Source organism: Adelges cooleyi, unplaced genomic scaffold, assembly GCF_023614345.1.
Source record: "Adelges cooleyi isolate 19-005CV unplaced genomic scaffold, UGA_ACOO_1.1 ACOO_flye_CR_arks_rails_tigmint_CR_PRNA_30, whole genome shotgun sequence".
Classification (NCBI taxonomy): Eukaryota; Metazoa; Arthropoda; class Insecta; order Hemiptera; family Adelgidae; genus Adelges; species Adelges cooleyi.
In genome coordinates, this window is record NW_026095971.1 from 4,350,002 (window position 1) to 4,372,818 (window position 22,817).

The window sequence follows — 22,817 nt, forward strand, 5'->3', positions numbered from 1 at the left end:
TTATGCACACATTCACTACATTTTTATTCAAAATACTGCAGAGTGCAGTGCTATTTGCTGACTTCTGTTGGTTTGTTATTTTCAGTCGTGTAACGCGATTGTGATAACATCCGGTTTATCAGTAAAAGATCCACGATTTACCCACTGGATATTCAGAGAAAGATAATAAGTTCCATGATTTATCCACAAGGAGCGCTAGTAGTCACTCACTTTTTAGAAAAGAACTCTTGTAGCCGCTTTTGCATAGATCGACACGCAACCATCATATCTACATTCTACAACGATAGTGTGAATAATAAATACAGTATAGGTTGATTTTTGATGTTTAGTATATTTTACGTAATACTTTCTTGTAGGTACTCAATACCATTTAAAATAATAATTAAATATGTTATCTTTTTATAGGTGTGTCTTAATAGATATTAATAAACCACGTGAAAGAACGACTAGTGTTTTCTTAACATTAAAATTTATTTTTAATATGTTACATCAGTACAATAACGACTTATATTAATTATGTAGATTCTATAGGTAGAAATAAAAATCTAGTTGTCAGTTGGTAATATATAGCTGGTTAAGAATAGATATCTACCATCTTAGTACTTCAATTATTTTGTATCGGTGCTAATTTGCAACAGTTAAGTAGTAGGTACTATACACATTAAATTAATAGTTTAATTTATATTCTAGATAAAGACTATAGACTAGATATTAGGGTAAACGAGGGATACGACTAGATTCCCTGATATATTTTATTGTAAGATATCGATGATGGCACATAATAAATAAAAATACAAATTGTAAAATACTATATTGAATGGGTACTAAGTACGAATTAAAGGAGTGTAGAAAATGTACCTCATTGTGAGATTATAATATAAATCATAGAAAAATTATAATAAAAAATAAACGCCGAGAACAAGATACGCATTTAGTGTGTGATTTATCTACATCTGATAAAAATACAAATTTGAACCCAAATATATAAAAGTCATTATAGATAAATGCAATCAATTATTATACAGGTAATGGTAAACATAATATAGCGGTTTGGCTGTCATTTAATAATATATTATAAATAGTAATGTTATAAGTACGACGAAATATATTATATAATGTGAAAAAATTAGGTCAAAACTTCGAAAAAATATATACTAAGTTATATAACGGCGACAGGCGACTTAAAAATAATGCACACATTTGAGCGAGTATAGTACAAACGAATAATACAAAGGAAATGGTCGATTTTATCTCTAGCAAAGCTATAAAATAAAACCAAAATTATATTTTGTACTCAAACTGGTACAATCCATCTAGTTTTCTTATTTAAAAAAAAACATTTTTTATTTAAAAAAAGCAGAACTTTGTAACTGAATTATTAACACTAGAACATATAACCATAAAACTAGTTGGGAAGGCTAAGCTTCCTAGAATTGATTTTAGATCCTCGCTCAATTTGTTCAAGGTTAAACTATAATTGTAGATTACTAAAGCATTCATAAAAAAAGAGTCACTCGATAATTATGCATTGTTTATCGATGACCTATTTTTATTAACATTTAACATATTACTTATTAGTTATTACTTTTATTTTTGATGAATTTCCATCAGCTATTCTGACCGATTTCCAATAATAGATACAACATACATTTTTTACATGCTGATATAGTTATACGTTTATATATACGATTATACTACAATATAACAAAGCATCAATTACAAACAAGATAATATATAATGCTGTAATAACTAGTGAAAAATGTGACGCGAGTGGTGCAGGCGAGGATCTAAGGAAGGGGAGAACTTAAGACTTAAGCGATTAATCATTCTTGGATTAATTTGTATTTAAAGCCCAATAACAGTTATCATCGATATTCGCGATTATTGTTACAAATGAAGAGTGTGTTAAGGTTACAAGGTTTTACAGCATTTCTCCAAATTAGCACTTTATTCTTAGATCCGCGCCTGGGACGGTAGTTGCATTTTGAGAATACTCTAATGTTAATCGTTTTATCTGTATTGCGTTTATATTGTGTTTATATCATCCTATACGGTTGTACGAAAGTTGGTTTACATAATCAATAATTTAAAGTTAGTAGGTATATCAGCATATAACGGCCGTTTACATTGTATTGGTTACAAGGTCATTTATTATAGGACCCCTATCCTAATAGGACACGTGGTTGTTCGTTTACACGTGTATGTGTATTATCAATTATGGTAAATTAATGACAAGTCAAACGGATTGCTCCAAGAGTTCCGTGATAGATCATAGTGGGTGATCTGTCGTTGGTTTTATGAATATAGTAACAGGTTTATAGTGGCTTATAATCTATTGGTATAGGTATTAGGTAACGTGTGAAGGTAATGATGTACAAAAAGAGAACAAAGGGTAGAGGTACTTGCGCGACGAAACTACGGTGGATACTTTACACAAAACTTAAGGTAAAAACGTCTTTAGGATAAAAACAATAAAAACAAAATTACTTGTGATTCGCGCGTCGGTGTTGCTATTTAAGACGCTTTGCTGCTTCTCGCACGTTGACAGTGCCGTTTGAAAAGTTTTTTTTAATGTTTTTTTATTTTAGATAAACCATTGATCACTTAGATCTGCCGTTGAAAAACGGAGTGAATAAGTAAATCCAGTTGTTGAGGTTAGACATGCAGCCAATGACGTAGCTTGAACCTGGTTACGCTGCCCGGGTCACGAGCGTTGTTGTATTCGATTTGCCTCAGTTCGAGTTCGGCTTTGGGCGTGATCGTGTAAGCCAATCGCTGTGGAAAAAATAATAATAAACGTCATGGATCATTTTAAATCACAGAGTAGTTAGGCCTAAGGGTATAAAGGTACACGGTCAAATGTAAATAACGCCCAACGAAAGAGTAAAATTATAAATAGCGTCCAACATTTTTGAGGTAGTAAAATGCGCCCAACACATGACCAACCATTTAGCCATCATTTTGCTAGTAAACTATTTTTAATTGTTTAGAATTACTGTATTACATCGCCGCTTTGTTATACCCGTATATGGCATACAATTTACGTTATAATTTCAAAAACCTATAATCATTATAGATTACGATTTCATTTTGTTTTTGACTTAAGCCACTTCGTGTTGTGGATATTTATCGTGTCGCACGAACAATATACATAAAACGCGTAATTTTTTATTGGGTGTTTTCAACACTTTACTATTCTGATAACTGTAAACCATAGGCACTAATTACTAATATACTAATTTTTTAACTCAAAATATGATGGACGCTATTTCCTATATCCGTAATTTCTAATTGCCCATTTATACCGTACCTCTTTAAACGAAGAGCAAGGAGCTTTGTACAACTGGAAGGCTCCGACCAAGGGAATCATGATGATAGAGCTCATGGTCAAACCCCATCCTAGGTATTCTGCCCAAGCCGGAAATATGTATCCGTTGTATTTTAATGGTTGATGATCGGCTACCGCAAAACCCACGACGCTCTTGTAATAACAATTAAAATATAGATTACTGGTTTCTTATGTAAAGGTATTATGTCTTATACGGTATACCCCGCAAACCAATGAATGGATGACTCATGACACCCATAATCATATTTGTATGTGTACAAAATGCACAACTACATTTTTGGGTATGCTCACAGACAATTTCAGTTAGATCTTCTTCAGCTGTTTAGAAACCTAACCTAACCCTTTACCATCCCCTAGTTTTCGGACACCTATTCCTTCAATCTACATGATCTTTACCAAACACTCTCCGCTAACTACCTTCATTCCTTTCTTTATCTTTCTATTACATTTTGTCACTGGACACATACTGAATATATATGTCAGAAAACGTTCGAACGCACTATTTTGCATCAAATACGTAAAAGGGTTTATTTGTTCTGCTGTTATAAAAATGAAATCTTCAAAGCAGTCTTATTTGCGTTGATAATATTGTAAGCGATTGCTAGTATCTATAATAACGTACTCAATTTTCTTCGGATATTTTTAGTATAACTTTTGAAATTATTAACATTTAGGTAATATTACTTCAATATAATATCGACTGTTTCGAAATCAAATAAATTAAGCCGTTCATCAAGTTTTGTATTAAGTTATTAGCTAAGAATACTTACAAGTATAAACAGAGGACTGAGGAACTTCCAACATATCCGCCAATATGGCCCTGGGCGATGACCATACATCTCCTCGACGTCTTGTGAAAATTTCTCCAGTCCTGTAACGGATAGATTAAGATAAATTTAAAGGCGGTTATTAAATGGTTTAAAAAATGATTCAATTGTGTACCGTAAAACCACGAGACCGCAACGCACTCGAACAGCGCGCTGCACAGCAACGATATCCCAGCGGCATACGTGTCCAACAAGTGTAGTATGTATATACCGCTCTAAGAACGCCGAGAGAAGGTGTTTTAAAAGCGTTCAACATAACAATCATTTTATCACGTGCAACTTACAGGTGTAACGTTGATGAGAGCCACGCAAAACGACACCGCAATGACTAAAAATGTGAACTGTTCACGCGACCAACAGATCCAAGTACTTTTTTTTAAGTTTCCACACTTTTCTCCGGCGTGCTTGAAGAATCTGGGGAACTCGTCCATTAGTCCTGTAATGACACACTCGAGACCGCCCATCTGTTTTAACCGGCAAGTATTAAAGATAGTTTACAAGTATTTGAAACATTGACTGCAGTATACAATTTGACATTTTAAGACTTTTGCGATAACATACATTATACACCTAGCAGATTCAACAGAAAGAGGACTTAGAAACAGTAGCGTTATTTAGAGCGTTGCGAAGTAGGAATTGATTCCTCCCTATTGTTAAAAGCGGACCGAGTATCCGGCTGGTTATGTGTAGGCCGCCAATAAGTACTAATTTGGATGCAAACGAATTGCCTCCATTTTTTATTGTAACTTTTAGTATCATATACTACTAGTTGCCTCCATTGCGAGTTGGTAATTTTTTTTCATTCGAGTTGCCTCCTAAGGATATCCGAATTCCCTCCCAGCGATCCCTTTTAAGTCAGGTAAACAGTAATTAAGGTATAATGTTTTTCTTTTATAGATTTACATACACACTTGCAATTATTTGCACACTACTAAATTGTACGTTATTTAGAATAAATACTCATAGTGTGTATTTTGCAATGATAGTAGTAATAATTGTGTATAATAATTATTTAAAAATAACCATCAAATTAGTTATATTACTCATTATTTGTTTATTTAATACTTGATATTATAAAGCTCCTTGCTTAACATACTTACTATGATTTTATCACCGGTGCTTACCTTAAGAAAAGCTCTGCATGTTGAATTTCATTTACAAGTTTTTTTGGGAACTAAATTTGTAGCCATTTCAATTTTAAGGCTTTGTTCTTTTTTCATTTTCAGCATTTCTAGAAATACTACTCCCATCATAACCTTACACGAATTAAATAACAATTATAATAATTTCTCACGCAATCACCGCTCCATAAACGTCACTGACTACTATAGTATATAATAACATTGATATCGGAATACCCACAAATAATAACTATGACGACAACTGTCAAATGTGGTTACTTTGTCACCTTTTTTTGGGTTAAAAATTATAATAGCATAAAATATTGTAAATACTATTATTAAAAAATACAATATTTTTGGAATTAAGATATTCTCGGGGACTGTCAGGAGGCAATTCGAATAAAAATTTGTTTACCTAAAATGTTACGATAAGACACAAAGGCAATTTTATATAGTATATCATTTTTGACGACTTCCTGTCGAGTGGAGGCAATTATGGCTTACCTGCTAATTTGTGGGCCGGTCAGAATTTTTACCTCCCCCATTGTCGCAATAATTGAAATGAGGTATTTGCCCCAAAAAGAATATAATGACACAGATACAACGAAATAAGCTGCTGAGAAGTTGATCGAGGAAAATACGATAATGCGTATAGTACTAAATTAGGGATTTTATAACGTATACTCACTGCAGAATCGATTCCTAAAGTGATGGCCATGAAGAAAAAGAGAACTGACCAAATACTAGATCCGGGTAACGTAGCCACAGCCTCTGGATATACTTGGAACACGAGGCCGGGACCTAAACAACAATTTTCGTTTTAAAGCAAACTAATATCATTTGGCATCAAAACTTGTATACCTTCAGTAGCAACAGAGTCAATTGGTTTTCCTTGTTGATGTGACATATATCCGAGATAAGTGAATATGACGAAACCAGAAAAAAAACTGGTAAAACAATTTACCGCAGTGGTAATCAAGCAATCTCTGAGAACAAAGTATGTATAATTGTTATATTTCATGTAAATCATTGTTATATTATCGTGGATCGAGGGTGAAATGGACTGTACTTTAAAATCTGCCTGTTAGCCTAAAAACGAATAAGTTCTTTTTTAGACTTTAATGATGGATTTTGTAATAATTTACCTATACAGAGTGATTATTTGTATCATGAACCAGTCAATATCTCACTGGGTTTAATTAATAAGTGATTTTTTTTTTTTATAAAGTTTTTATAAAACGTGATCTCTAATGTTCACAATTTATTTTTTTTTCCCTTCCTTCCAACTTAGTTTTTTTGATTGAAACTTAAATGGTAACGTATATATTTTATTAACTTTTTAATTTGAGAATAATGTACTAAAAATGTTGACTGGTCGATAAACAGTTTCGGATAAAATAATATGTTTGAATATATGTTTATAAGATATGAGCCATTGTTTAATTCAAGATTTCAATTTTCTACAACATCATTAATGCTTTTATTTGAATACCTTGAACTTCAATTTAAGTAGCGATATTTCATAGGCGGTTGAAATAAGTTATTTTGGTATTAAGAATTTAATTTTAACTGTAATTACGTGTAACAGTTGTTTCTGATGTTGTTGTAGGATGCGTAGGAAAGATGGACTCCGAATCCAGCACCGACCGAATAAAATATCTGCACAGCCGCGTCCACCCAAACCTGTGGATAGTTTTAAAGGACATGCATCGAACACCATTATTGCTGTATAATTGCTGCAACTACAGAGTATAATAAAAGCCTTTATAGGCTCGCATTATAATATTACTTGAGTGTCGAGTAAACGACTGAGTTCTGGTTGCAAATAGTATGCTATGCCGGTCAGTGAGCCGGGCAACATTAATCCACGCACTAAAAGTATGGTCAATACAAGATAAGGTAACGTGGCAGTACCCCACACGACAATTCCTGTTTGAAAACAAAATTATTTTCAATTGTTCTGCCAATGAATTTGATTCTAAAACAGTGACACTTACCCGATGATTTCACTCCTTTGAAAAGGCTCAAATACAACATGACGTAGACAATGAACACGCAGACAGCCAATTGCCATTTGGGCCAACCCATTAATCCGTGGTCTAAGCCATCTTCGCTCATCTCTAGCACTCCACGACTGAGAGTATTCATATAAGTTAACATTTTAATAAAATACAATGTTGATTACATTTTTTTTTTTTGTAGGCCGTGATTTTATTTTACAAGCTGCTAATCAGTGAAAGGGTTTTCGTAATTAATAAGCAATCTACTATTTCATCTTTGACTTAATCTATATATGAGACGGTAAACCACCCTATAGTCTTGTTCCAAAACCTGTCGGTCAGATAATCCACTCTAATCACCATGTTCATACTTCTCAGTTTTCGCCTTTATTAAATGCCTTATACTGCCTTTCGTGCATCACCTTCAATTCATTCATTTAATATATTCACTATATTCAATATATGTGACCGACCTTGGGAAAAGGTAGCTTATTTTCCCGAAGCAAATTGTTCAAAAGAGCCAAAACTAACTTGTTCCTAACTAACTTATTAGGAGCCTTAACTTGATAACTTTTGAAAGGATCGAGATATAATTGTGATGGAGACACGGACACCATTGTAATCAGCAGCTAATCGACTACAACAAATGCAAAACCCCCGATTTTGAAAAATGAAAGATGAGGCACCTTTTCTCATGGATGGCCACATATTATATATTATATATTATATATACTAAAATATTTCTATACCTAATACTTATAAATAATTAAGGCTCAAGGTCCAATTAAATTTGATGAATGGACGATGATAACTATTAGAAAATATGCATTATAATTCATAAGTTCATATGTTGATTACTATTAATTATTATTACTTAATAGTAAATAATTTAATTTGTAACCGAGTGGACTCACAAATGAAAACCCAACTGACTACACTAAACACTCAGATAAAGTTATAGGTAGCTGGAACATAAATATTTTCTTTACTTAATAGCCGTTATAAACGGGCATAATATACGAAGAATAATAACATTAAAAAAAATCAATTAACTTATTGTAATTAGCAAAACTGAAAACACAAACATTATGAACAAGTCGGCATAACTATTGGCCAGTAGAAATTGTCGGTATACTAACTCACAGTACGTACTGGGTGTATACAATGGTGGGGTATTGTGGCCTGTTTGTAGTAATATACATTGTTTGCATTTAAAATGCATATTAAAATTCTGCAATGCCGCGTATTCAGCGTATAGTTTTTAATTATCTCTCACACAAGTTAAAAAGGTAGTATGTTTTGATCTGAGCTGTGTACGTAATAGGTTATAACATATTATCAATTTTAATTAGTAACTAATTACTAAAACATTAGGTACTAAAAACAACGTTAACATTTGAAGAACGTGTTGATTTTTAACTTATTTTATTGTTTATCTGTAGATATTTTACGTTTGACCAATTTTTATTATTTTTCTCTAGGTCAATACCCAATTAGTCTTACTTTTAACGACAATGGATATTAATTGCGTTTGCGTTGGACTTACTGGAAATATTCGGCGGCCGGCGACACGGAGTCGCTCAAGGTCGTACCGTTTTTGAACAAATACGATTGGTTCATGTTTCGATCGACACAATTGATGGTATTCCACGTGTTATTACAGTGTATCCACGGCAGTGACGACGATGTGTTTATGGACATGGCCAAGAAATACAGGGACCATCCGATGATCACGTTGTAGTAGAATGATACGTAGAAAGCCACAAGCACGGCGCAAAATCCCACTCCTGAAATGCAAATCATGTGTTAGTGTGTTTGCTAATGAATTTGCTTGTGTAAAATCGGAAAATTTGCCTTTAAACAGCGGGCACGTGTTGGTCCACACGGAGATGGGACCCTGGCGGTTGTACTGTCCCAGGATAAGTTCCATGTAGAATAGGGGTACGGCGCCGAAGACTAACATCAGAGCGTAAGGTATCAAAAAAGCGCCTGAAACCGATAAAAATTCATAAATATTATACTTAAGTAAATTATAAAGTATACCGACCGCCACCATTCCGGTAACATAAGTAAGGGAACCGCCATATGTTGGCCAGGTCGACGGCGAACCCGATGATAGACAGTAAGAAGTCAGCGTTTCTCTCCCACGTCTCTCTCGGCGGGTCTATGGTGTCTCCGATACCGGGAACGATCGTGCAATCTTTTACTATGGTCACCATGTGACCTTCATCCAGACCAAGTATTTCTGTGTTTTCTAAAAAAAAAAAAACGTATAAATACTTATAATAAAAGTTGTTCTGCCCTATTTTATTGTAAACCTCAAGTAGGTGGCAAGTGCATAATTGTTTTAGTAATAAGTTTATCCGTACATCGAAACGTAAAAGTTATATAATGTTTTCGAGAAAAAACTTAAATTATGATTAGTATAAATGAAGTTATATCATTAAATTGTTTTAGATAAATGATAAAAAAAACATTCTCTGAAAAAATAACCAAGTAAAGCAAACCTTCTCAGCTTCACACAAAAACTCTTCTTTTGTAGTTGTTAGTAATTATAATGAGCTCGATTGAAACCAAAGGAGTTAAAGTGATTTTTATCAACTCTACAGGATGGAAAAATAAAAATAATATAACTAAAGAATGCATAATGGTAGAGTTTGAAATTAAAATCGTTTACAAGTAATAAAACCAAAATTTAACTAAATGCTTTATACAGGGTGCGGCGTAATGGACTCCCACGTTTCTGAGGTGAATTAAAAAAAAAACGATACAAGATGTGGAAAAAAAAATTGTATTTATAGAAACTACATTATATAAGGTTTTTTTAAAATTATTCTTTAAAAATTATATCGTCAAAATGATTGCTTGACGAACGACGCACATTTGGAGCTGTTCTCGAAAGTTTTCCATCACTCTCGCCAGCATATCGAGTGGAATCCCGGAGATTTCTTAGCGGATAGCCTCCTTTAGTTTATCAATGGTTCTATGTCGATGTTTGAAAACTTTAGCTTTGAAGTATCCCCAAGACCTTGAACCAAAGCCCAAAATGAACTTTTGAATAACATAACTAATAATCATACCCAAAACCAGAACTGAGCTGTCAATAGTATTAAATTGTTAAGTCCTAAAACTAATAAGGTACTAGTTTAGTCAAACGGATAAAACTGATCGTATTTATCAAAAACGGGATAATTCCATCACTAATTATAATAGTATTAAAAAATGAAATCATTATAGGAGATAAAAAATTATGGTGTATAAAACAGAAGGACAACGAATACGTAGAAGAATATCAGAAGATATGTAACCAAGTGAAAAAAATTATTTCTACTGTGTGAGGAAGAAATGAACTATTAAAAAGTATGTGTTGTAGAATACAGGTAAATTATTTATTGTGTAAGTACACACAGGCGATTAGTTAAGACTTAAGAGAAAGGAGAAATGCACAATTAGGAAGAAGGTTATGTCCAGATGGGCAAAATACAGTATCTTTTTAGTGTAAGATACTTGAACAAATTAAAAAGATACAAGATACTAAATATTTTATTTAAGTACAAATTATGTATTTTGTAGTTGTACTTTCAAATTGTATTTATACCCTGAGCCTAACCTGATCTCTTTATCTTGTTCGACGTAAACGAGAATTTAGATCTATGCTATTTCTGGTAGAGATCAATATCCCAAAATCAAGGTCTCTGAGAAATGAATTGCGAATTATTTGTACACCAACAGCATGAATTAAGGAATGGAACTTTAGAAGAAAAAAACAAGTATAATTTATATGGTTGTTGATAATACAAAGTCGCCAATTTCTTTTTCTTTATCCACAATTGAAGTAATTTCTGGTTTGCGTCACAGTGCCGCTTTTGGGGCCTTCTAATTATACCAAGAGCCTCCTGCGTCATCTAAATCCCTCCCTTTAGACGCTAGATACACCCTGAGAGTTAGTTTTCAATGGTACTCAGTGAAAGGCTCAAATCCTCCGAACAATTGTAAAGTTAACTGCGCTGTCGGTGTTTCACTTTGCGGTTACAGTTATGTTCCTTAACCTCTATCCCTCCCTCTCCTCCCCTATCTATAAAACTATCTATTTCCACATACCTCACTACGACTATGGTATTTACTTTTTTCGTAGACGGGCGAGTTGTTCTTCAACATGGACGTTCGCATTTGTTTTTCTTCGTCGTCGTTGTCGATGTCGTCGTCGTCGTCGTCGTCGTCGTCGTCATCATCGCCGTACTCTTCCATTTCGTCGTCGACGGTCGCGCTGGACCGTCCGAACAACCGGGCGGGGAATAATATCTTTCCGACCGTCCTGCCGAAGAAACCGCGGTCGCCGTCCACCGAAGCCTTGTCGCTGCCCAAAGCATTAGTTAACACCGACGAGCCGTTGCGGGCCGCAGCAGCAGCAACTGCGGAGTTGGTCGCCGCCGTCGCCGTAGCCATCGTGCAGGATGATGACTGGCAAGACGACGAAGGTCCTCCTCTGTAAACGCGTCGGAATAGATTTTAGAAAATAATGACGATAATAAGGTGAGAACGGATCGCGCCGCCACCGCTTTTCGCGCACATATTATTACTAGACGATTAAATGCAATCGTCGTCGTCGCCGCCGCCGCCGCCGCCACCACAAACGACGGCAGTGGTGAACATTGGCGGTGGCGGTGGGTGTGAGGTAGATAGGACGGACTCGATAATTTTTAATATTCGCCCGGCTGCTCCGCATTCTTGGGAAGCTTGCACGACGGCTGCGACGGTATGCGCCACCTTATATACGGCACGCTCGCCGGCGTCTTTATTGCTTTCACTAATGATTCGCGCGACACCGCCATAGTACTATTATATATATATATATATTTTATACTACAATACTACTACTACTACTACTACTACTATGCTTGTACGTTGTATGCCGGTCGACAAATGGTAAGGTATATGTGGGCGAAGGGGATCGGACAAGTTGATTATATATTATGCGAGTAGGGGACTGGAGAGTGGTGCCAGGGCTGAGAAGCGATCGAGCCGGGAAAGAATGCAAAAAGACGTTATGAATGCCAATCGGGTGATTTAAAAGAGGCCTCGGCGGGCGTTGTACATTATTATAGTACACGGGGTGTACATAATGTCATTATTTTATAATACTATCGCACCACGGACCTCCGCTGACGACCGTTGAGGCGAACCTACGCTTGTGTTGTCGGTAAGTGAAGAGTACCACGTGTGTATAATATTGTCTCGTTAAAACTTCCCCAAACAATTAATAAACGGCCTGCAGCCACGTGTATGAAATACATTGTGAGAACGACCTCCTTAAATACTTTGGAAAACTCGATAATGCCAGGCCTATATTATTATACGCGCCTTCTTAACTTCCACAAACTATTGGCATTTTTGTAGTAATAATACATATATATATATATATGTGTGTGTGTGTGTGTGTATACCTACCCAGCATCGTCGCTCATATTATTAAGTACTAAGGAATTTATTGCGTTCGTCAAAAGCATGCCACGACGCGGCGGTCCAAGGGTAGGTACGGCGTATGACTTGGGAAGAAAATATTAGTAGTAATATCTAGAGAAAAAGGTTATGTTCTCGCATAATTATTACTTACAGTCATATATCTATAATCTACTTATAACGACGTTGCAATTGAGGTTCTTCAAACGAATGACGACGCAACGGATTAACTGTTAGGTATGGTACAAATGAGTGTTTAAGGTTAGGTTCTGGTATTAAAATAAATTATTATATATATTTTAGAAACAATACTTTCTTAAACGAAAAAAAAAATTGCTAGTGGTGAAAACCGAATCATCCTTAATTAATTAAAAAAAATTATACAATATAATATGTTTAAATAAATAGAGTAACTATTAGTATATAATTGGAAATATTGTCTTTCTGCCGCTGTATAGTGACTGATGAACCTTTAAATGGAACAAAAACTTTCATTTGAAAGTTAAGGTATCTGACAAATTGTTCTTGTACTTAGTCTCCGTAGCCTTCCCCTGCTTAAAGTCAAGCACTGCTTGTGAAAAGGAGTGTATGGGTGCTACCCCATAGCGCTATTTAGGACGGTTCTAAGCACAAAAAAAACTAAAATTTGAAAACGATAAGTTAGGACCAACATGGGTACAATCCATTATTAATTAACAATAACCCCATTTAATTACTGCTTGCAGCTTCTGTGTATATACATTTGAATATCATTATACGAGTTGTTCACAATATACGTTAGGACTTTTAGTAAGGGAAAACATTCTATTCTTTATAATATATGAATTATCATAAAAATGATAATGAAAATAACGGTAATATTATTCCCATAGTCAATTTTAACATTATAAGGTTGGAAGTTATACCTATTAAGTTCTGAAGGTCGTACTGTTTAATGGTATTTGCATTAGAAAGAAACATATAATTTATGTAGGACAGTTGTTGAGTAAAATCTGTCTAATATCACAATTAGACTCAGATTTAGAAAGCATCGTTGTGCATAAAATGTCAATCATTACATATTATTATTGATGATGAAATTTTAATTTTTCTATCCCTCACAGTAAACCGTTTATACGTGGTTAACATCTCAAATCGTTAAAATTAATTTACCTGACTAATATTAGAACATTTTCGCCCATAGGATAATTAAACAACAAATCTATGTACCCAAAAAAAATATTTTCGCAATGATTAAAATAACGTAACCATAAGGCGTCACTTAATAAAAAAATAAATACCTAAAAGTCTGTATTTCTGTTACGAATTGTAGTCGTTTTTTTTTTTTTTAATGATCTCATACTTTAGTATGAAATCACGGACAACGTCTCTATATTAACTCTCGTCAGTCGTCACCACAATGTCACGTGCGTGACAAAGGTTTCTTTAAAAAGTTTACATTTCACAGTACCTAACTACGCATGTGTTTGTGTGCAGAGTGCTCCTTCCGTTATTGTTGTTCACTAATCGACCGTGTGTCTTACGTCGCCGGTTTTCGAATTTAGATACAACTTGGAACTCGAGGTGTTGCTGATAATCAATCATATTATTTTAAAATACAAAATAAACTAAAGTACGGAACGATTTCCCTTTTCTGTATCTCCGTTAATTAATTAATTATAGTAATTACCAAGACTCAAACTTAAAACATAAAAAAAAATAGTTCTTAGGATGTTTTTCTCGATTTTAACTTTTAAAACTGAGTAAACTCTGTTAAGAGTATCCACATTTCATGCCGATACATCAACACATGGATATGTCCTGATAATTATATGATTATTTCTGATCTATAATCTCCTTGAGATATATGATGATAGTGTATAGTCTTAATTATATTTTTTTGGCCAAACGTTTTTAGTAGTTTATAATATCTGGTTTTATAATATCAATTTACTGGCAACATTTATCAATAATTAACATTTCTCAAAAATCAATTGCCATGGTTCGCCAGTAAGTAAGTGCCTAACAAATTCATTTGACTATCTCTCTATCCCTCCATAATCCATAATGACGTCAGCACTGTGACACTAAACGAGCACAAGTCAATAAACAAATAATAATAAACTAAAATTTATATTGCAGACTGCAGAGATATGGAAAAAATGTATAACGGTACCAGTTAATTTAAATCTGAATAGACTAATTATCGGTGTAACCTCTTCAACTCATCTTGTTCCCATCCACCCTTTTGGGTGAACTAACGTAATGGGTTAATAGTACCAAGATGTACTGGTGTGTTATATTGTTATTAATGTTTTTTTGTGCAGTAGAGTACAAGCAAAAAAAAAGAGAAAATGCACAAATCTTATTTTTTCATCTACTTATTTATTAATTTGTTTGTGTTATTTTCCACATAAGTCGATTATAACTCTAAATTTACTATTACTTTAATTTTTTTAATCTGTATTTATTAAAAGATTATTATTGATAAGCATGCATACAAACGAGTCTTTTTCAATGCGTGATTCCTAGAATTTTCTTAAAAATAATAATTTACGATTTGATGTTTTGATTAGAACACATTTTTAACTTTCTAAACAATACCTTGTCCGGAAAAGATGTGATGTGTTTGCAAAAGAAAAAATAATATGTATATAATTTACAAAAACAAAATAAAATTGAGAGAGAAAGGTAATTTTTAATTTGCAATAAAAAAACGGTCAAGTGAACTTACAGAATCTATGTTCTGTATATTTTTTGAAAGAAAATGTTTAAACTATTAATGAAACGGGCAGATCTTTTACTTTTGAAATGAGTTACATTCATATGGTAGTTATTTTTATACGGCAACTCAAACATTTAGTTTATTTATTCAACTGGGCTGTAGGTAGATACGTATTAAAATATAAGTATTTCATACATTGTCCACTCTTGTGGAATGTGTGCGTACACTGGTACAGTATAAAACTGGATATTACATATTACGTTATGATATTATTATTACATTATTTATTTTATATCTTCTAAATACACGCACCTGTACACACGTGGCGAACGCCATTCAACGCCTGCAGTAGGTACTAACGTGTACACTGTACATCATAACAAAATAATAGAAAACTACCGCCCGCGCATTCACATACGTGTATTAAATTATATTGTATGTGTTTGTGGTACGTAGATATTACATGGGAACGGCGCGAACACAAATAATCAAGCGGTTTATCCGAACACAACAAGATTCAACTCTTTGTCTGTTCATCTTTTTTTACTGTTTCATCCCGAGCTGTCACGAGTATGTTTTCGAAATTCCTCGATTCCAAGCGATTCGCTATCATGCACGGGGAGAGAAAACACTATACATACAACGTATTCCTTAAAATTAATACATATAGGACATCGAGTTTAATAAAGTTTTTTTTTCGTATCGATCAAACACACATACACTAGCCGATAAATACGCGACAAAATGACAATAAACCCGAACGCCCGCGTGCTTACTTGCAAACCGTAGGTATACATAGGTACGTTACTCTCCCACGCACACCGCCACCACTGTACTGTGGCCGACACAAACGTTTCTGCATATAAATAAATAATAATAATAATAATATAGATGTTTTTTTTTTTATTTTGTACTCATCTCGTATGAGATGAGATGTATGAATAATTTTATTTTATATATGTATATAAAATAAAAAAACGTGGCCGGAAGTGGCGATTTATCGAATACAGGAGGCTCGAAAAATCAGCACGCCAATCCGCCAAGCCGAACTTCACAAAAAAAAAAAGTTTAAACAAAATAATATTATTAATAACACCGGTTTAACGGCCGCGAATATTTTATAGGAAAACGTAATTTTGTACATTATTAATATGGCTGTTACTGAGAATTGTTGCGGGTTTCGAGAACAGCATAACAAAAATGGAAAACTCGGAATGCATTCATCAGAAAATTCACATTCAAATCCACAAGACCGAAAACTGCTTATAATATTTAACTGAAGTCTGAACGTCTGTAGACTTTTCATTATATACAGACAATCGATTAGTCCGTTCTGCGAATTATTTTTTAATATTTTTTCCCAACTAAAATTACAATTTTATATATACATATATATATATATACATATGTACATATTAAGGTTGGCCAAATACTAACTTTTTTGTATTTTTTTACAGGCACCCCCTCAATTTTATTATTATAGAAACACTAACCATAGTGATTCTACTAGCTAAATAATAAAAATAATAAAATCAGTGATTTAAGTAAAAATAATATTGGATAATGTCATTTAATATACAAAAGTTAAAAACAATAATTACTTCAGATCTCATAAATGGTTTGACTGTGAGTATATAGAATTTTTGTGACAGACTCGCTTAGCATGCAATAGATGTTTCAATTTGAATTAACATATTTCAAACATAAAAACCTAATTTGTTTGTTCGAACATTTACAAGATAATAAAGAATCTTTAAAAAAAGTAATTTTTTATTGGTACTGTTTCATAACTAAAACCGGATGATATCAATTATATAATACTCAGGTTAACATCTTTCAAACTACACAGTACACTATGACTAGTTTAAATTTTATTTTACTGTTTTTGATATTTTTAAAAATATACCAATACGACTAATCGTATATGTTTAGGTTTTATTCAAATACCTACATTATTTTAATAATGTTTCAAATTTTTAAAACTAATTGGATATTATAGAAGTAGCTATAAAAATATATTTAAGATGAAAATTACAAATTAAATAGTACTAATATTTTTTAGTTATATCAGAACTTACAAATTTAATGATTTTTTTTTGTGACCAAAATCACGTGAATATTTTTCCTAGAAAACATTGTACAACTTGTACAATAATTGCGATACAACTATTTAGTATAACATTTACAATACCTATATCTATTTATTATTCAGATTATTTAATATTCATTACTTAAATAATAAAATTACACACAAATTATATATTAAAAAAAAATAGGGAATCAGTTTTATTATAAAAAAAGACAGTAGACAATGGCAATAGACACAATTATTAGCCCGGCACTGTTATAATATGTTAGTTTGTTGTTTACAAAGTTAATTTCGTTGTCCTTTCTCCACACGATTATTTGTACAACCGATAACGGCACAAGTCCACAGGCAACATACCCGTGTATTTGTATAAATCAGCGAAATAACACTGGAGAAATATTATGCATTGACAATCCAGGATTATTAAAGGCAACACACCGACACAGAGTTAATCTTGTTGACACAGTTTATTGTAGTGCTACCTACCCAAAACATGATCGTCATTTTTATTGGCGAGTTGAAAAAAAAAACAGACAAAATAAGACGTCATAGTCAACAAATTCCCAAATGATTAGGTTAAACATCTATTAAATATATGTATCTGTAATGCTTAGATAATAGGTCTTACATTTTAAATCAATAGTTTTATTTTTAAAAAATTACCAATTTAAATACTTACATAATATGTTACATGAACAGTGTCTATAGGCTATATAGATTGTAATCTACAGAATAGTTTCAAAAAATCACGATTTACGTTGTGTTTCTCATAGAAATAATTTTTGATTTCTTTAATCAATAATTTATGAGCAAATGATATCTAATAATTTAGTAATAGATCTAAATATTATTTAAATAAATATTACCATCATGAGAAATTTATGAAATTCAAGTATATCTTAACACATTATTCAAAATAAATAAAATATATAAAGCATAATTCCTAACAACTGTGATTGATGTATTGTATTAGATATATGGTTTTATAATAATAACAATAAAACAAATACAAATTAATGCGATTGAACAAAGTGAGCTATATTGATGTTAAGCTGATAATAGATATTATTGACCAATAAATAAATCTATTTAGACGTGTAAGTTGGAACTCGGAAGTAAAAACATTATCTCGGGATACTCTCTAGAGCTATATCTGTTTCTAGATACTATATTAAAGAATCTTATACTTGTTCTGTAAAGTACTGAGATAAGTGCTATTTTTTTTATATGAAAAATTATATATATATATATATGTGTGTGTATATAAAATATATATATTAAAGAACATAATATTATTTTCACAGTTTTTTCTGGCATAAGACCTTTACCCAAGAACCATAGTATTATTGTGCAATTTTTTTCGGATTACTTATCACTTTATTGTGTTCCTTATTTTTTTAATATTACGAAATTCCTAGAACGCCTAGACACTCCCGAATTGGTCATAAACTTCGATGGAAGGAAATAACTTTTCCATCACGAGATTGGGAAAAAAATTAATTAAATATTCTAAACGCATTACATGTTCTTTCTATCACAGCCGGATAAAAAACAGCATTAGATATCGACGAATACAGAGAAAATGATTAGGTCAATAGGAAACTCTTCTGGACGTTTTTTTTTATACCCCATTTGGACAATGTATTTTAAAAACATTTTTGATTAAAAGAAAAATAATATTTATTTTAAAGCTCCGTTTAAATCGGTTGAATTTTGACTTAGGTTGAACTCATTATTTATCAATAGGAGCTGTTGTATACTGTAACATCTGTCCCGGGACACATTTTGATAAATACATACATTCGTGTACAGTAACATTAAAAAGTCGAATATTTGTTTATAAAACTCTATGTACTGATTACTGACAATTTAACGTATTTACATGTGGCGGTTTGAGTTCGAGATCAAACGGATTAATTTAATGTGTTTTTCACTTTTTAGAACAATTTTTGGGGATTTCTGAATAACCAAACGTTTTGCACATGTGAAGTTGTTGGCGGCATTCAATAACGACGTACCGTAAAAAGCCGAAGCTATAAAGGGTGTTATAAGGATTTACCGCGTTAACGTGTCGACTCATCCCACGTCCGTCCACGCTAGGATATATTATAATAATTTTAAAAGCGATTTCATTCAAATTTGTGTTTTGTGTTATTCCTGCTGGCCAGTCGACTCAAAAACGTCTCTACATTAGCTTCTAGTAGTTCTCATAGAGACGATCGTTGAATAAAATAAAACAGCGTCTTTGCGATAATTTTCTTTGCTCATTTCTCATCAGAAAACCCGTTATAAAAACTATTATCAAAATTATTTGGCCAGGCTATTAGTGGGCGAGCGCTAACAGCGATTCGTCACAAATATACGGTATTTATTCATCGGTAGGTATGCCCATTGTGGTACACACAAGAGTAGAAACAATACACCGATAATGCATACCTACTGAATACGGATCGAAACAATTATTTTGCAACCGATTTTGGGGCGTAAGGACCGATTGCCGTCGGCCGTTTCTAAAACGCACACCTAAATATGTTTTTACCCAGCAGATCCGATGTTTGCGTGTACTTAGCTTACATACGTAATAGAGTCGCTAATGATTTCGGTTTAAAAACATTTCGAAAGTTTGCTCCACAAGATTGGTGCACAAATTGGATTCAGGTTCTTTTGGTTTTACAGCGGTAGTGTTTTTACATAAATCCACAGCCCAAGCGGTCTTCTCGATATTCCGGTAGTTTTAATGAGTCGACGCGCGTTATTTAAATGTTCACAGTTTTGCGCACATTAGAAACTAATTAAAAATAAACCATACGTGCATGAAAAAATCTAAGGTCAAATTCGAAAACGGCGTAAACATATCTACGCGAGGCTTGGACGGTTTGAAGGTAATCGTTTGCACTAAGCTGATAATTGGCTATACTCAATGATTCAATAAATACATACACTGTAAAGCATTTTATAACTTCATAATACATCAACGATTCTTCCAAATGTATTATTGTTTTAAGGTATTCGACCACCCGGGTCATTTACAGACAAATATCTAATATATATGTATCATATGGACTAGATACTTAATTAATCAGTTACAAACATTTTTAATTAAGCCATAAATTACAATTACTATATAATATTAACCAATGATTTATTTCCTCAACACGATAAGATCATGTCAATGTAAAATAGCATAAAATCGCATTTGCAATATTGTGTTACTAAATGGAATGGATCTAAATATTTGTTTCTATAAAAAAATTATTTATATATGAATATTTTTCCGTTTATACCATAGTTTACTGTAAATGGGACATACGTTTAAAAAAAAACTGATCTTTTAGCATTATTCTGCATATATAAATTCAAATTTTTGGGTAGTTTTTCTAAATTCTACTTAGATTTTACCGAAAATTTAATATAATCGTTATAATATTTGTATGTGATTAATAAAATTAAAGATCCCTTATTTAAAAAAAAAAAAAAAATACTTAAACGATTTTTTCAGCACAACACTAATAATATTTTATAAACATCCTACCTCAACAGAATATAGTTGAGTTTAGTTGTTATACTAGACGGGGTTAAAGCCATACTCGTGCGAGTGTCTTATTGCTATAGACCATATTATAATAATATAATAACCATTCATGATATTATCGTACATTATACTCAATACAAGTGAAAATTAAAAGCGTTTTTTCTTCGAGTACAGGTCAAACGGGTAATGATAATTTATGTTTGTTTTATAAAAAAACAAAAATCATAAAAGAATTAATATCAAATACTTATGTAATTATCACTATTCTATTTGACCTGTGGCCACCTCACGGATCAATCACAAATGATTTATATTGCAGTAATTTTTTTTTTTTTGTACTCGTTTTGAATTTTGAACGCGTACCCGAGAAGATATGGTAGTAAAATAGTGGTTATGACGCGTAGTTCTTCGTCTACGGCAACGCCGTCTTTTTATATATTTTCAATTAATAAAAAAAAAATGTACATTTCACGTTGAAATTATAAAAGAATAATTTTTTTCGTCAGCTTACCTTTTAAGTCCGAAAACAGCACCGCATTTTGGCCTCGGCAAACTTTTCACTGCTACTACGCCGCGACCGTTAGATAAAGACTTGTGTAGAGCCTCGACGGCGATCGCGGCAGTGGCAGCGGTGACACCGAGCGCGCTCCTATTGGCCGTTGATCGGTAAATTTCCACGTCCGTGTATAGGGCGAACGTATAGGTAAGACGTCCATTATGCCGCCGAGCTTCTCTTATACTCTTTATTTTTTTTTAATTTTCGTACATCATAATATTGCTCGATTTAAAAAACGTTTCATCGCCATTTCCCGAGACCGCGAACGAAAAATATGTCGGCTTTAGCTCAAACCGACGACCCAATATTTGATTTTTGAACCCATCAGATGTACTCACAACGGCATAAAATGTGTTATTTCGTGGATTTTTTCCTTTAATGTTTTTCTTATTATCGTATTGTATTGAACTACAGTCTACGGGCGTTAAAAAGGACCGAACCGCGTTTTCATTATGGTTACTTTTTGACGTTTTTATAAAATATACCAATATCGACTTGACGTTAAACGACGTTAAGATTGTTATGTATTGCCCGCCTAAATTAATGTGATTCCTCACTTTCAATGTTCAAAAAATCGTTTAAAACGCATAAAGAAAAGTATATAAATTCGTACTCGGCACCATTCAATTTTATTTTAAAGAGTTTCAAAATATATTGTACTTAAAATTGCAAAAGCTGATATGATTTAAAAAAAATTATATTTACTATAGGTGAATAATATAAAACCAGCACATTCGTCGTTGTCCTTTTCGCACCCGCTGGTAGAACAATTGACACTTAAAACTTATGTTATATGACTTTTATATAATGTCTCTCTTTTGTATTCAAGCCTGAAATTGGTTTGTAACAATTCCCCACTCTTCCCTATTACTCGTCATCCTCTTTGTTTCTTCGTAAGAATTACACCCTTGGTCCTTTATTATTTGTTGCATATAATAAATAATAATAAATAAAGAGTAATTATATAATATTAAAAAGTTTTCTTATATTATATATTTAGCAATGTTTATTCAATATTGTAATATTATCAATATTAGCAAAAGTCACTTACATTGTCCATTTCATCAGTAGTGTTAATTCGTTACAAAATGGTCCATTTTAAGTAATATTTAATTTTATCAAATAAATGGTATTTTATTGGAGTTTTTTTTATAAAGCTAACTTTTATGTATTTCCTTA

General features: G+C 32.7%; 1 protein-coding gene across 1 annotated transcript; it reads right to left on the reverse strand.

Annotated features, from left to right (window-relative positions):
• Positions 1-510: 510 nt before the first annotated feature.
• LOC126838359 (sodium-dependent noradrenaline transporter-like) lies at positions 511-21,680 on the reverse strand. Its single transcript, XM_050572717.1, has 15 exons — positions 21,594-21,680; positions 11,422-11,783; positions 9,345-9,551; positions 9,152-9,286; positions 8,844-9,084; positions 7,295-7,431; positions 7,087-7,226; positions 6,877-6,980; positions 6,159-6,283; positions 5,986-6,098; positions 4,461-4,640; positions 4,292-4,391; positions 4,120-4,220; positions 3,311-3,481; positions 511-2,775 (listed from the first exon to the last, which is right to left on the reverse strand). The coding sequence occupies exons 2-15, from the start codon at positions 11,741-11,743 to the stop codon at positions 2,656-2,658; spliced, it is 2,196 nt and encodes a 731-aa protein (XP_050428674.1). The 5' UTR covers positions 11,744-11,783; positions 21,594-21,680; the 3' UTR covers positions 511-2,655.
• Positions 21,681-22,817: the final 1,137 nt, after the last annotated feature.

Excerpts from the sequence above, each read along its gene's own strand:
- LOC126838359 (XM_050572717.1), bottom strand. The coding sequence starts at position 11,743 with ATGGCTACGGCGACGGCGGCGACCAACTCCGCAGTTGCTGCTGCTGCG. Across the intron at positions 7,432-8,843 it reads CCGGCCGCCGAATATTTCCA|TCGTGGAGTGCTAGAGATGA; the intron begins GTAAGTCCAACG and ends GAATACTCTCAG. Across the intron at positions 3,482-4,119 it reads TCAGTCCTCTGTTTATACTT|AGCGTCGTGGGTTTTGCGGT; the intron begins GTAAGTATTCTT and ends TGTTATTACAAG.